Raw genomic sequence first — 16,933 nt, 5'->3', positions numbered from 1 at the left:
TCCTTTGTACATCTCTCTTTCTTCCTGTCACTGACTACACTGTCTTGTAGCCCTTGAGACTGCAGGCCCCTCTCCCCATCCTTGCCTCAGGCAACACCACACCATGACTCTGATACTGCAGCCTCATTATCTCTCTCGTGCCTCAGACAGCTCTACTCTGTACCCCTGCAGCCTACCTCCCTCTCTTCCTCTGTGCCTTGTTGCCTTTTGACTGCCACCAAACAACAACAATCATCATCTGTGGTGGAACAATGCTCCCTAAACAAGGAAATGGAGTTGCTACTCATTCCAAATCCAACAAGTATACTACCTCACATGCTATATGTCATTTACATACAGGTGAAAAGTGCCACCCTCTTAGCCCCCAATATTCCTGATGAAGGGCTTATACCTGAAATGGTATACCTGAAATGGTATACCTGAAATGCCTTATACCTGAAATGTTGACTCTTCTGCCTCTTGGATGCTGCCTGACCTGCTGTGCTTTTCCAACACCACACTTTTCAACTCTGAGCTCCAGCATCTGCAATTCTGACTTTCTCCGATTTACGTACTGTTGTCAATCTGAAGATATACTGTATATTTCTCATTTGCATACAACTTAATTAGAAAAATGCACTTCAGTCTGGAGAGATTGAATTTTCATGAGCATGCATGACATACAAATTGATGCAAAAGGGCATCCTGATAATTGCAATTAGGAAGCTTCACCTATCTTTAAATTTCCATGATCTTAGTTCTTTAGTTCTTTTTGGCATTGGGAAGCAGATTTTCAGCTTCCCGAATAATTATATCCCCTTGCCCACCAAGTTTCATACTTCAAAAGCAGCACAGTATTCCATGTTATCATTTTATTAATCAATAAATATAATTCAATTTCCAGCATTTTTGCTTTCTTAATTTGGTGTGCATAAGGGTTTGATGCATTAGAATGTTTGCCTGATTCTTTGAATAGATGTTGAGGAAATTGGAGAAGCTGAACTCCATTCTTTGCAAAGGATTTTGCACAGGTGTCCCTTGGAACCACGGTCTGTGACATGGAGCATCTTCCATCATGGCCAATTAGCTGATATCGCAACTTATTGAGAAAAGGTTTTGGAGACTGACAATCAATGCTGCATTAGCCATGATAACATTGTGATCAATCAGTATCTTTCTGTTTGGTCTGATTCTAACTAAGGTCAACTAAGGTTGATAATTAATTGTTCCTGCTATATCTTAATGTCAATCATGGTCCAACCAATCAACACACTTTTTTCATGCTGTATAAATTGGCATTCCCTTTCTACATTTTATTTCTTATACGTCAGCTCTGTAAGTGCCAGATGAAAAGTTTTGATTTCATGTCTTTTTAGCAATGTTTGGGTTCTACACCACCAAACAATTATGTATTATAATTATCTTTGCAGCATAAAAAGCTTCCATTTAAGCTCTGAATCATGCAGTGAAACATCTAACTGCTAATGAGAAATAGACAGTAAGCATAAAAGAGTCATTTTCAGGTTGGCAAAGTGGAGTGTCACAGGGTTCACTGCTGGTGTCTCAATTATTTATAGGTTCTCTCACACATTAGATGAAGGAACATAATATATAGTTGCTGTATTTGTTAATAGTACAAAGTAGATAAGAAAGTAAGTTGCAAAGAGAACGGAGCCTGTAATGAGATATAGATATAATGTGCAAATACTTGGCACATAGAGCGGTAATGTGAGAAAATGTGAACTTATCCACTTTGGCAGGAAGAATAAAAAAAACAATATTTTGTTTAAATGAAAAATGAATGCAGATAGCAGATGTACAGAAAAAATTGGATGTCCTGGTTCATGAGTCACAAAAATTTAGTATATAGGTTCAGCAAGTGATTAAGAAGGCAAATGAAACATGGTAATTTATTACAAGGGGAATGGAATATAAAAGTAGTAGAACATTTACTACAGTTGTATAGAGTGTTGGTGAGATCATATCTGAAGTACTGTATACAATTAGTCACCTTATTAAAGAAAGGCTATACACGCATTAGAAGTAGTTCCAAGGAGGTTTACTCAGCTGATTCCTGGGATTGTGGGTGTTACAGGCTGGAAATCTTTAGCAATGCTGAATGAATGATCCATATGGCCTTCTCATGATAACTCCAGTATCGCAGATGTCACCCTTTAACCTTTCTTGCTATCAAATGTAATGAATCAAACCATATATGTCTAATGATAAGTGTTCAAAATGAATCCTTGATAGTTTGTGAACACCTAACAGCCATTGGCAAAGCAGGAAAATTATGACACAAATTAATGTAGAATCCTGATTTTATTCCTCTGCTGCTATTTTCAAACACTATACCCTAACCAATGTCCCAGCTAATCTTACTATTTCTTATTTTCCAAAGGAATAAGAGAAGTGCTGGCAAGGCTAGCATTTATTACTTATCCCCAATTGTTCTTGAGAAGGTGGCAGTGAGCTGCCTTCTTGAGCTGCTGTAGTTCTTGGGGTGAGGATTACATACAGGAAGGGAGTTCCAGGAATTTTTTTCCCAGCAACAGAGAAGGCATAGCAATAAAATTCAAAGTCAGGATAATGTGTGACTTGGAGTAACCGGCAGGTAGTTGTGTGTTCATGCATTTGAAAGTGACATTCAATTGATAAGTTGGGTGCAATGTCTCATGATTAGGGATCAATAATTCAGCATTGAATTAAGGAGAAATTTCTTCACTCAGAGGATTTTCTATCTCAGAATGTATGGATGCTCCATTGGTGAATATGTTTATGAATGAAATTGACAGATTTTTGGTCTTTTAGGGTAAAAGGGAATATGTGGATCTGCGTGGAAAATAGAATTAAGACAATAGATAGCAATGAACTTTCTCAATATTGGAATAGATTCATGGAGCCTATGGTCCATTCCTTATGTACTTATTTAAGAAATATAAAACTAAAATTTTACACAGTATATGTATGACAACCTAAGCACAGTGGCCTGTGAAACTTATTGAAATGATAAATTGAATTTGATATCCAATATAGACTTTAAAAACTAAGCTATATCATGAAAACAACAACAAATAATATTTGGGAGTAAAGGAAATATCTAGGAAGTAAAGCACGATGCAAACAAAAGGGAGAAATGAACTCACAACTCCTCCAGGTCTTTGAAAATGATGAAAACATCAGAAGGTAAACTTTTGATTTTATTGTTCTTCAAAGATCTAAAATAGAGAAAAGTGATTTTAATATTTAAAATACAATTGGTATGGTGTACATTTTTTTACCATATTTAGCTATGTGAATTGTATTAAATTAACTCCAATAATTATATTAACAATGGCATGTGTAGAAAAAATGTACAAAATAGATCTCTTATTTACAACATTAATGTAAAAGGTTCAAGCAATGAAATTTGACATGGACTCAGAAATATTACAGATATGATTCCAAGATAGTAGCTACTGCTTAATCTGTGGAGGGTCTCAAGGGCAAGATCCTGTAGTCTTGAGATTGGTTCTTTGGTAATGTGGTGTCATGGCTAAGCCAAATAGGTAAATAAGGAACTGTAGTTTCAAAGCATGGTGGGATCGGGGACATTCTTGTGGCACACTGGTAGCATCCCGACTTCTGGGTCAGAAGCTTCAGGTTCAAGCCCCATTTCAGAATTTGATAGCCATGGAATATGCATTTATAACTAGACCAAATCAGACTGCAAATTCTTCCAATATACCTGTTAGCATGTGGGGCGGGAGGTGCCTGATCAGCCGTACTGCAGGCAATAGAAAATCATTATAGAACTTTGCCAAACCTAATCATCAATTCAATCAAAGTTTATGGGGACCAATTCCCTTTAGGGCATTGTACTTAATAGAAGGTGAAAGGGCATTGTACCTGGTAGAAGGTAAATTTGCCATAGTCTTACCAGACATTAGAACTGCTCACTCATTAGAGAGAGCTGACTGGTGGTGGTTTAACCTGAGAGTCACCACACTTCAGATGATGGGAGAGCTTGAGTAGGAGACACTTTCATGGTCAGGGAGAGACATAGATAGAGAGAGAGAGAGAGAGACAGACAGACAGACAGTGATATAGAGAGACAGAGATAGAGAGACAGAAAGAGCAATGTGCTTGCTGTCGATGCCTTCCAATCTCCTTGCCATTTTCACAACAGATGGGTCTTGTATACAATGGCTACCTGCCAGCAAGTGATGGGGCAGGCAATCAGAAGTCTTCCTAAGCTGCCTTCCTATGTCAATTAGCTCAATATGGTAGAAATTCAGACAGTGAAAAGGCAGCTTCCACAGCAAAACTGGGCCTGACACTCCATATCACTTTTCAATGTCTGGCCTCTCTGCCTCTTCGTAGTCAACTTACAAATGGCCACAGCTGTAATAGCATGACTTTCCCCTCCAAGTGGACATCTTATAGTGTGGTCAGTTTTTAATTTCAACCATTTTTAAAAGTGTTAAGAAGGCATTTCCAGTTAGCATTATCCTCTCACCTCCTGCTGAACTACATCAGCAAATTGCAGCTCTATCAATGCTGGAGGGCATCCTATTGGCCCTTCAGCAATGAGGGACAGCCCACAATAATTTATTAAAGTGCGTCCATTGGCAATAATCTCTCTACAATTAAATAACAAACCTTACAAACATTATGTGTTGAGTGACTATTCCCAATGCAGTGAAGGTCAATACTGTATTTGAACTTGATGTCAGGATCTTAATGCTAAACAACAAATTAAACCCAAAACATTTGCTTCACACCAAAACTTCTGACCAAACTGCAATTATACATGATACATTCATTACAAGAAAATGATTAACAATGACAAGACAGGAAATATAAATAGATGATATTGAATCTACTAACATATTACAACAGAAAGCCAAATTTTGTTAAGCAAGTTATGTCCACATTTAATTGTCAGAATATTCCTTGGGGTTATAGCAGCAAAGTGAGACACAAGAATACAAGATGGCACATTTAGTTAGCTGGTCTTACCACAAGTAGGGGCTTTACAAGTGGAATAAAGTTGGGTGACCACCAGGAAAATTAGTAAGCTTGGGCAGGTAGTGTAGGAGTCTCCTGTGGCCATTCCCCTCTCAAATAGATATACCATGTTGGATACTAATGGTGTTAGGGTCTGGAATGTCTCAGAGAGACCAATGAAGCAAAATGTGTGTATGGAGCCAGAGAATGTGGATGAGATTTTAAATGAATATTTCTCATTTGTATTTACAACATTGAGAAAGACATTGTAGCTGGAAATTTCATTTAGGATGGTGAGGTTCTAGATCATGGTAAGATAAATGAGGAAGAGGTGTTAGATGTTTTAGCAAGTATAAAGATACATATGTCCCCAGGGCCTGATGAGATGTATCGATGGGAGGCAAGGGAGGAGATTGATGGGGCCCTGGTGGAGATATTTAATATTTCATGGCTAATTAAGAGAAACATAGGTAGGGCAGATTGTGAGAACCTTTACTTCATAGCAGGCATGTCTAAGACCAGAGGGCATAAGTTTAAGGTGAAGAGTGACTCGTCAGAGGAAACATTTTTTCCACCCAAAGGCTGGTAGAAATATGGATCACACTACCTGAGAGGGAGGTGGAAGCAGCTACTCTTATCAAAAGCATCTAGTTGTGCACTTAAAGTGCTCGGGCATAGTAGACCATGGACCAAGTGCAAGCAAATGGGATTAGTGTAGTTCTGGTGTTTGTTGGTCATTGACATGGTGGGCCAAATTGCCTGTTTCTTTGTTGTATGACCCTATGACTTTATAAGATGGGAGCAGAATAGACCACACAGCCATTGAGCTTACTCCAGAATTCAATATGATCATGAGCATCAACTTTGCTGTCTCACCTGTTCCCCATATCGCTTAGTTCTCCGAAAGAACTATCATTGGTTTATCCCAACCTTTCTATTGAGTCAAAAATAAAACATCCACAAGCCTCTGGGACAAAGATTTTCAAACATTCACAACCTTTTAAGTGAAGAAATTTATCTATATTCCTATTTCTGAATAGCAGAATCCCTTACCCTGAAACTGTGCCTTCATGATCTAGTCTCCAGTCAACAGAAACAAGCTCTTAGTGTCAAGTTCCTACAATGGGATAACTCCCATATTCCAGAAAATATAGGTTGATTTTACTCAGCTTTTAAACCAGTTCTGGACAGCTATACTAGACTCTAAGCATTCACTGCTTCTCTCCACAGATGTTGCCAAACTGAGTTTCTCCAGCATTTTCTGAGTTTCAGATTTCCAGAATCCACAGTATCACAGAATCATAAAAACATAGCTGTGAACATTCTGGGATCTCCTACTCAGAACATTGCCAAGTCTACAATACCTTGGTCAATGATTGGCACTAGAATGTATTGCTCTAAGAAATTGCATCAAATATACTTTAAGCTCATCTTCCAGGCTACCTTTGCTAGTCAAATTCATCCAATTTATATGAAGATTAAAATCAGCCATGATTATTGCCATACTCTTCTAATAAGCCCATTATTTCTTCCCAAATACTTTGTGCAGTTACTATAAGGGGGTTAATAAATTAATTGCACAAGTGACTTCTTAACTTTGCTATTATCTTTACCCAACTGATCCTGCATCTTCACTTTCTAAACTAAGATTATGTCTCACTACTGTACAAATAGATAATCAATTATTACAGCTACCTCACCACCTTTTTTCCAGCTTCCTGTCCTTCCAAAATGTCTAATACCCTTGAATCTTTACATCTCAATCTTGGTCACTTTTCACCACCATACCTGACTTGGTTATCTTACCATATGAGCTGAAAATGTGTTGCTGGAAAAGCGCAACAGGTCAGGCAGCATCCAAGGAGCAGGAGAATCGACGTTTCGGGCATGAGCCCTTCTTCAGGAATGAGGAAGGTGTGCCAAGCAGGCTAAGATAAAAGGTAGGAAGGAGGGACTTGGGGGAGGGGCGTTGGAAATGCGATAGGTGGAAGGAGGTAAAGGTGAGGGTGATAGGCCCGAGTGGGGATGGGGGCGGAGAGGTCATGAAGAAGATTGCAGGTTAGGAAGGTGATGCTGAGTGTATGGAGGTGCAGGTGAATTTGTGGCGGATATGGAAGGATCCCTTGGGGCCTTGAAGGGAAGTAAGGGGGGAGGTGTGGGCGCAAATTTTGCATTTCTTGCGGTTGCAGGGGAAGGTGCCGGGAGTGGAGGTTGGGTTGGTGGGAGGTGTGGACCTGACGGAGTCACGGAGGGAGTGGTCTTTTCGGAACGCTGATAGGGGAGGGGAGGGAAATATATCCCTGGTGGTGGGGTCCATTTGGAGGCGGAAATGACGACAGATGATACGATGTATATGGAGGTTGGTGGGGTGGTAGGTAATCCACCACAAATTCACCTGCACCTCCACACACATCATTTACTGCATCCACTGCACCCGATGTGGCCTCCTCGATATTGGGGAGACAGGCCGCCTACTTGCGGAATGTTTCAGAGAACACCTCTGGGACACCCGGACCAACCAACCCAACCATCCCGTGGCTCAACACTTCAACTCCCCCTCCCACTCCACCAAGGACATGCAGGTCCTTCACTCCTCCATCGCCAGACCATAGCAACATGATGGTTGGAGGAAGAGCGCCTTATCTTCCGCCTCGGAACCCTCCAACCACAAGGGGTGAACTCAGATTTCTCCAGTTTCCTAATTTCCCCTCCCCCCACCTTGTCTCAGTCCCAACCCTCGAACTCAGCACCACCTTCCTAACCTGCAATCTTCTTCCTGACCTCTCCGCCCCCACCCCCACTCCGGCCTATCACCCTCACCTTGACCTCCTTCCACCTATCGCATTTCCAACACCCCTCCCCCAAGTCCCTCCTCCCTACCTTTTATCTTAGCCTGCTTGACTAATTCTCCTCATTCCTGAAGAAGGGCTCATGCCCGAAACCTCGATTCTCCTGCTCCTTGGATGCTGCCTGACCTGCTGTGCTTTTCCAGCAACACATTTTCAGCTCTGATCTCCAGCATTTGCAGTCCTCACTTTCTCCTACCTTACCATATGAATCAATATCAATGTCAGTTAGCAATATCACACTCATTCATGGAGACTTGAGTCCAGAACAAGAGGGCTTAGGTTTAGGGTGAGAGGGGGAAAGATATAAAAGGTATCTAAGGGGCAACATTCTCATGCAGAGAGTGGTGCGTGTGTGGCAATGATGTGGTGGAGGCTGGTACAATTACAATGTTTACAACATTTAAAAGGCATCTGGATGGGTACATGAATAGGAAGGGTTTAGAGGTTTAGAGGGATATGGGCCAAGTGCTGGCAAATGAGACTAGACTAGATTGGGATATCTGGTTAGCATGAAAGGTCTGTTTCCATGCTGTACAACTCTATGACCAACCCTGGTCCCGTGCATTGCTAAGATTGTACACTTTGTGCCTTCCTGCCATGCTTGTTTATCATTACCCATATTGTTGACGTGCTCAATTGTGTTGACCTCTTTACATTTCCTTCATAAAGCCTTTTCTACTAGTCCCAGCATGATTCAGGTAAATAGTACAGCTCCTATTTCACCAATATTGGTTCCAATGCCCCATCAAACACACTCATTTCTCCCACAGTAATTTAGTATTAACGAACCAGCACAGCACGAGTTAACCTTTCTGAAAGAAAATTGCACTCAGCTTTGTCCACTTTGAAAATCCCTATAATCCCCTACAACTTATCTCAATATCCTAGTGAAGCCCTTTCCCTTGTATCAATTCTTGAACCAAACATTAAGTAATTTATTCTGCTATTCCTATTCTCGCTAATGTGCGGCAATGGGTGTAATCCAGAGATTGATACCTTTACTTCCTCCCTAGTTCCTGAAACTGACTGTTGGGCTTAAAGTTATTTCCTTCTTATGTTGTGCTCTACTAGCTGATTCTTTCTCCATCAGTATTCTTCCTGTCCCCTCCTGGTACAGGAAGGCAACACATAATGAGCACGTCTTGCTATTTTTACACTTTACTGTGCAATCAAGGTGCCATTATTCTCATTTGCATTTCAGTGCTGAAAGCTGGTTCGAGAATGTTATACTGCTATTTGTTTCCTGGTCCTGCATGCCTCTTCCTTCCATGCTAGATGGTCATCTGCTTACTATCCTCCTGAACAGTGTGTAATTATGGGGCAACTGCTTCTTGGGTCAGGTGCTGCAGGAAGGTTTGAACTTTCTAGCTGTCCTATGGTGACTTCAGTTACTCCTCAAGCTCAGCTACGTTTGAGATGAAGCAACTGGAAGTCCTCCTATACACATAGCATATATATCATAGGATTTGTGGATAATATCTTCAATGGCCTATACATTTTCCTTAAAGTAAATCCTTTTCACTCTAATTAGATACTCTAATGTATTTTAATCTTAACAACCCATTAATCTCAATTGCATCCACAAATCATATTATTGAATGCACCGGAAAGTTAGGGATGCATAATGCAATGTGCTCAGTGTTAAAATGCGTGTTTCTTCAAACTTAACAGCACTACTGAGAGGAAAGAACATGATTTTTGAGAACACTATTTAAACCATTGTTTTACTATATTAAAGTAAAACCCTATTCCTAGCAATATAATGTTATGAAAATTTTAGTTTTATGAATTATGTAACTATGTTAATTTATTTTCATATGAAATTATTAAAGATTGTATATGAAATATTTTAATTATTTTCTTGAAATAAATACCACATTTTAATGTTATAATGTGTATGAATGGCTTTCCATTGCTTTAAAAGACACACCATAACAATGCAATTAATGAAAATAGTGAATATACTTACAGTAAGGTTACATTCACTGAAACTTTTGGCACATAGCGTAGGTTCACGTCCACACATTCCAACTCTGTTTCCTGGCAATCACATTTCTTTGGGTAGTCCTGAAGTACTGTAAAACAAGTTCATATCATATCTGATAATGTACAAAGCAATTCCACCTACAGCTTCTAGAGTTCCTTTTTTGCATATGATTATTAAGACCTAAAATGTAGCTAGGTAAAAGCAATGACTGCAGATGCTGGAAACCAGATTCTGGATTAGAGTGGTGCTGGAAAAGCACAGCAGTTCAGGCACCATTTGAGGAGCAGTAAAACCGACGTTTCGGGCAAAAGCCCTTCATCAGGAATACAGGCAGAGTGCCTGAAGGGTGGAGAGATAAATGAGAGGAGGGTAGGGGTGGGGAGAATGTAGCATAGAGTACAATAGGTGAGTGGGGAAGAGGATGAAGGTGATAGGTCAGGGAGGAAGATGGAGTGGATAGGTAGAAAAGAAGATAGGCAAGTAGGACAAGTCATGGGGACAGTGCTGAGATGGAAGTTTGGAACTGGGGTGAGGTGGGGGAAGGGGAAATGAGGAAACTGTTAAAGTCCACATTGATGCCCTGGGGTTGAAGTGTTCCGAGGCGGAATATGAGGCGTTCTTCCTCCAGGTGTCGGGTGGTGAGGGAGCGGCAGTGAAAGAGGCCCAGGACCTCCATGTCTTCGGCAGAGTGGGAAGGGGAGTTGAAATGTTGAGCCACAGGGCGGTGTGGTTGATTGGTGCGGGTGTCCCAGAGATGTTCCCTAAAGTGCTCCTCAAGAAGGCATCCAGTCTCCCCAATGTAGAGGAGACCGCATCGGGAGCAATGGATACAATAAATGATATTGGTGGATGTGCAGGTAAAACTTTGATGGATGTGGAAGGCTCCTTTAGGGCCTTGGATGGAGGTGAGGGAGGAGGTTTGGGCACAGGTTTTGCAACTCCTGCGGTGGCAGGGGAAGGGGTCAGGATGGGAGGGTGAGTTGTAGGGGGGCATGGACCTAACCAGATAGTCATGGAGGGAACGGTCTTTGCGGAAGGCGGAAAGGGGTGGGGAGGGAAACATATCCCTGGTGGTGGGGTCCGTTTGGAAGTGGCCGAAATGTCGGTGGATGATTTGGTTTATGCAAAGGTTGGTAGGGTGGAAGGTGAGCACCAGGGGCATTCTGTCCATGTTACGGTTGGAGGGGTGGGATCTGAGGGCAGAGATGCGGGATGTGGACGAGATGCATTGGAGAGCATCTTTAACCACGTGGGAAGGGAAATTGCGGTCTCTAAAGAAGAAGGCCATCTGGTGTGTTCTGTGGTGGAACTGGTCCTCCTGGGAGCAGATACGGCAGAGGTGGAGGAAGTGGGAATATGGGATGGCATTTTTGCAGGAAATAGGGTGGGAAGAGGTGTAATCCAGGTAGCTGTGGGAGTCGGTGGGTTTGTAAAAAATGTCGGTGTCAAGTTGGTCATCATTAATGGAGATGGAGAGGTCCAGGAAGGGGAGGGAGGTGTCAGAGATGGTCCACGTAAATTTAAGGTCAGGGTGGAATGTGTTGGTGAAGTCGATGAATTGCTCAACCTCCTCACGGGAGCATGAGGTGGCGCCAATGCAGTCATCAATGTAGCAGAGGAAGAGGTGGGGAGTGGTGCCGGTGTAATAACAGAAGATGGACTGTTCTATGTAGCCAACAAAGAGACAGGCATAGCTGGGGCCCATACGGGTGCCCACGGTGACCCCTTTGGTCTGGAGGAAGTGGGAGGATTCAAAGGAGAAATTGTGAAGGGTGAGGACGAATGAGAGAGTCGGTGGAAGGATACTGTTGGGGACATCGGGAGAGGAAAAACGGAGGGCTTGGAGGCCCTGGTCATGTCGGATGGAGGTGTAGAGGGACTGGATATCCATGGTGAAGATGAGGCGTTGGGGGCCGGGGAAACGGAAGTCTTGGAGGAGGTGGAGGGAGTGGGTGGTGTCTCGAATGTATGTGGGGAGTTCCTGGACTAGGGGGGATAGGACAGTGTCGAGGTAGGTAGAAATGAGTTCAGTGGGGCAGGAGCATGCTGAGACAATGGGTCAGCCAGGGTGGTCAGGCTTGTGGATCTTGGAAAGGAAGAAGAACCGGGCAGTGCGGAGTTCCCGGACTCTGAGGTTGGAAGCTGTGGATGGGAGATCTCCCAAGGTGATGAGGTTCTGTATGGTCTGGGAAATGATGGTTTGGTGATGGGGGGGTGGAGTCATGGTCGAGGGGGCGGTAGGAAGTGGTGTCCTCGAGTTGGCGTCTGGCTTCAGCGGTGTAGAGGTCTGTGCGCCAGACTACCACTGCACCCCCTTTATCTGCTGGCTTGATGGTGAGGTCGGGATTGAAGCAGAGAGATTGGAGGGCTGTGCGTTGTGAGGGTGAGAGGTTGGAATGGGGGAGAGGGGTAGACAGGTTGAGGCGGATAATGTCCCGATGGCAGTTGGAGATGAAAAGGTCGAGGGCGGGTAATAGGTAGGCACGGGGTGTCCAGGTGGATGCAGTGTGTTGGAGGTGGGCGAGGGGCTCTTCGGAAGGTGGGCAGAAGTCCTGATTGTGAAAGTAAGCTCGGGGGCGGAGGTGGCGGAAGAAGTGTTTGACGTCACGGTGAGTATTAAATTCATTGATGCGTGGGCGGATGCTTCCAACCACATAGTACGGGAACCCCGCACTGCCCGGTTCTACCTCCTTCCCAAGATCCACAAGCCTGACCACCCTGGCTGACCCATTGTCTCAGCATGCTCCTGCCCCACTGAACTCATTTCTACCTACCTCGACACTGTCCTATCCCCCCTAGTCCAGGAACTCCCCACATACATTCGAGACACCGCCCACGCACTCCACCTCCTCCAAAACTTCCATTTTCCTGGCCCCAAATGCCTCATCTTCACCATGGATATCCAATCCCTCTACAACTCCATCCTCCATGACCAGGGCCTCCAAGCCCTCCGTTTCTTCCTATCCCAATGTCCCCAACAGTTACCCTTCCACCGACTCTCTCATTCGTTTGGCCGAACTGGTCCTCACCCTTAACAATTTCTCCTTTGAATCCTCCCACTTCCTCCAGACCAAAGAGGTGGCCATGGGCACCCGTATGGGCCTCAGCCATGCCTGTCTCTTTGTTGGTTACGTAGAACAGTTCATCTTCCGTAATTACACCGGCACCACTCCCCTCCTCTTCCTCCGCTACATTGATGACTGCATTGGCGCCATGTCATGCTCCTGCGAGGAGGTTGAGCAATTCATCAACTTCACCAACACATTCCACCCTGACCTTAAATTTACCTGGACCATCTCTGACACCTCCCTCCCCTTCCTGGACCTCTCCATCTCCATTAATGATGACCGACTTGACGCCAACATTTATTACAAACCCACCGACTCCCACAGCTACCTGGATTACACCTCTTCCCACCCTACCTCCTGCAAAAATGCCATCCCATATTCCCAATTCCTCCATCTCCACCATATCTGCTCCCAGGAGGACCAGTTCCACCACAGAACACAGCAGATGGCCTTCTTCTTTACAGATTGCAATTTTCCTTCCCACTTGGTTAAAGATGCTCTCCAACGCATCTCGTCCACATCCCGCTTCTCCGCCCTCAGACCCCACCCCTCCAACTATAACAAGGACAGAATGCCCCTGGTGCTCACCTTCCACCCTATCAACCTTTGCATAAACCAAATCATCCGCAGACATTTCCGCCACCTCCAAACGGACCCCACCACCAGGGATATATTTCCCTCCCCACCCCTTTCCGCCTTCTGCAAAGACCATTCCCTCCGTGACTACCTGGTCAGGTCTATGCCCCCCTACAACCCACCCTCCTGTCCTGGCACCTTCCCCTGCCACCGCAGGAATTGCAAAACCTGTGCCCACACCTCCTCCCTCACCTCCATCCAAGGCCCTAAAGGAGCCTTCCACATCCATCAAAGTTTTACCCACGCATCTACCAATATCACTTATTCTATCTGTTGCTCCCGATGCTGTCTCCTCTTTATTGGGGAGACTGGACGCCTCCTAGCAGAGCGCTTTAGGGAACATCTCTGGGACACCCGCACCAATCAACCACACCACCTTGTGGCCCAACATTTCAACTCCCCCTCCCACTCTGGGCCTCCTTCACCACCGCTCCCTCACTACCCGACGCCTGGAGGAAGAACGCCTCATCTTCCGCCTCGGAACACTTCAACCCCAAGGCATCAATGTGGACTTTAACCGTTTCCTCATTTCCCCTTCCCCCACCTCACCCCAGTTCCAAACTTCCAGCTCAGCACTGTCCCCAGGACTTGTCCTACTTGCCTATCTTCTTTTCCACCTATCCACTCCACCCTCCTCCCTGATCTATCACCTTCATCCCCTCCCCCACTCACCTGTTGTACTCTATGCTATGTTCTCCCCACCCCCACCCTCCTCTCACTTATCTCTCCACCCTTCAGGCACTCTGCCTATATTCCTGATGAAGGGCTTTTGCCTGAAACGTTGGTTTTACTGCTCCTCGGATGCTGCCTGAACTGCTGTGCTTTTCCAGCACCACTCTAACCTAAAATGTAGCTGACTCGTGTAGGGATTCTCAGTCCAATTAAATTAAACTGCACTAGAAGATTATTTTTGTCTGTCTATTTAATGTAGCACAATATGGCAAGGCATTCAACTGTCTTTAAGAAGTCCCACTGGTTAACCAGATTGAGTTTTTGGGTGGACCTTGAAATGGACTGACAGATTCCCACAGAGACTGGCAAAAGTTTTATTCAATATTTAAAAACTGCCCACCACCACCTTTCCCCACATCCATTCAGGAACTCTGTATTTTCCAATTCTGCTCTCTTGCATACATCATGTTCAATTTTCTGTGAACATTGATGACCATGCATTCAACTGTATATGCCTCAAGTTCTGGAATTGCTTTCCTTAACGTTACTACATCTTTCTCCTCCTTTAAGGCCTATCTCTGTGTCCTTAGTCACATTTTTGGTCATCTGTCCAAGAATCTCCTTGGTTCATTGTCTTTTTATGTCTAATTAAACTGCTATGAAATTCTTTGAGCCACTCCTTAGAACTTGTACATGATATTAGTTTGGCCTCAATTGAGGTACTGCATCTAGTTCTGATCACTGAAGATGTGAAGACATTGGACAGTGTTCAGAAAAGATTCATGAGAACTACTACAGAAATCAAGCACTTCACATATCAATATGAATTGGAGAAGTTGGGGTTGTTTTAATCAGAACATAGAAGCCCAAGTGGAGGTTTGACAGGTTTTCAAATCATGAGGCACCTGGACAGACTAGATAAAGAGAAACACTTTCCAATTCATGCAAAGATTGAGAATGAGAGGACACAGTTTCAAAGTAATTAGCTAAAGAAGCAAAAATGAAATGAGGAGAAACCTTTCCACTGCCTGACAGTTTTGTTCAACTGGGGGATTCAAAAGGAAATTGGACTGTTAACTGAAAAGGAAGAATGTGCAAGGTTACAGGTTGAAGGTAGGAAAATGGTACTCGGGTGAACTGCTAATGTGGGGAGCTGGTGCAGACTCACTCGCCAAAAGGTATCTTTCAGTGTTGTAACAATTCTGTGATTCTATTTTAAATTATTTTATATAACTATTTCTAAATTAAAGTCATATGCGAGTAATAATAATTTTTACACAACAATTGGCAGACAGTGCATTATACACACTCCATTCAGGGATAACAAGCATTGAAGCAGCGTGACACATTCACAATAAACAAGACTTAAATCACTTTGAAATCTCAATAGTTTTAAAAGGGATCTGTTAAAACACTCAAGAAAAATCAACTTATGATCCTCAGTCAATCCCCAAAATTGCTTTTCCTTCATTCTTTTATTAATAGATTCATGATCTAAACACAAGATTTCCATCTATCTCTGATTGGTGACCTGTTCAAAATGCATGAACAGCTTGCTAACAACATGGAAATAAGGATTGCTGGCTAATAATTTGTTGGCTATTGAATGGATTTCATGAGATAGCCAGTGGGACCTAAAGTGTTTGTCAAATCCCCATGGAATTAGACGTCTGAAAATTGTCTGCACTAAATTTAAAACTAAATTTGATTTCTTAACCCCACAAAGTCCTATTACCATAGATGCTCTTTTCTATCATAAGTATTTTAAAATCTTAGTTTCTGCTTTATACATGGTTTGAACAGAATGATTTAGCCCAAAATAAGAAATCAACTGACTATTGAGGGGAAAAAAATATTTCTTTGGATTAGCAAGTAGACATCTCACAAGTAAACTGCTCCATTCATTTCTTCGTGGAATTTAGGATATGTGAAGTTCTATGGAGTGGTCCTATAATCAGGATTATTGTTTAAAAAGAGATTAGAAATTATACTTACGAATGTGCTAGCAAAATTATCTTCAAGTGGAATTACTACCATATTAGTATGTTCCCAGTTCTTCCTGGGAAATATTACCTGAAGTGTCCTTCATTGGCTCAGTGAGAGATATATGAGCTTGAAGTCAGCCTCAAAATAAAAAGGAAAATAGCAATTGATCTCTCTGCCTAAGGTGATCACTTAAGAACATAATTTACTTTTTAATCTTCTCTTCAGCCCAAATGGCCACTTACATTTCCTCCTGGATCTTGAATGGTACTGTGAGATTACATTTCCTCAGTGGGTCAAATGTGTTTATTACTTTGTTGCATATGTCGGTGCCTGCCCAAATATTTAAAGGATCCAATCTCCAGGGCTGGGATTAAAGAAAAGCAGAATTGGTCTATGGAAAATGCATTTAATTAACTTCTGACATTGGAATGATTGCCAAAATTTAATATCTGAAATAAGATTCTAGATTCACTGGGTTAAAAACAAACACACGTAAGGAAGTGGTAGATAGTTCTTTTGAGAACTGATGTTTAAGACTAAAATCTAAATCACTTACAGCAATCTTCTGACATGTTTTCATTGTGAGTTGGAGTGAGAAGGTTTTCAAGTACACCTGCTAGGCCAGTATTATCATCTAGAATGATAACAGAAAACTCTTCAATAACTTTTAGATACAAATTTGCATTTGAAGTTGCCATAATAACATATTTGTTTTTCCCGGATTAAAATCAAAATTATAAGCTATCAATTGATTACGCTGAGGTTAG

The 16,933-nt window shown here is 42.8% G+C and overlaps 1 protein-coding gene across 3 annotated transcripts in view; it reads right to left on the bottom strand.

Annotated features, from left to right (window-relative positions):
* Positions 1–16,933, bottom strand: part of LOC122550791 (relaxin receptor 1-like) — a 159,039-nt gene that overhangs the window by 102,849 nt on the left and 39,257 nt on the right. For all 3 annotated transcript variants that reach the window (XR_015757451.1, XM_043692054.2, XM_043692055.2), the window contains exons 3-5: positions 16,723–16,800; positions 9,787–9,892; positions 3,126–3,197 (exon numbers count right to left, since the gene is read on the bottom strand). Coding sequence is in view for 2 of the 3 variants with exons in the window: in XM_043692054.2 (XP_043547989.1) it covers positions 3,126–3,197; positions 9,787–9,892; positions 16,723–16,800 (256 nt within the window). In the remaining variant the exon portion in view is untranslated. The remainder of the gene's footprint in view (positions 1–3,125; positions 3,198–9,786; positions 9,893–16,722; positions 16,801–16,933) is intronic.

Source organism: Chiloscyllium plagiosum, unplaced genomic scaffold, assembly GCF_037043375.1.
Source record: "Chiloscyllium plagiosum isolate Xiang-an unplaced genomic scaffold, Cpla_swu_hap1 HiC_scaffold_6, whole genome shotgun sequence".
NCBI classification, from domain to species: domain Eukaryota; kingdom Metazoa; phylum Chordata; class Chondrichthyes; order Orectolobiformes; family Hemiscylliidae; genus Chiloscyllium; species Chiloscyllium plagiosum.
This window is presented reverse-complemented; position numbering and strand designations above follow the sequence as displayed.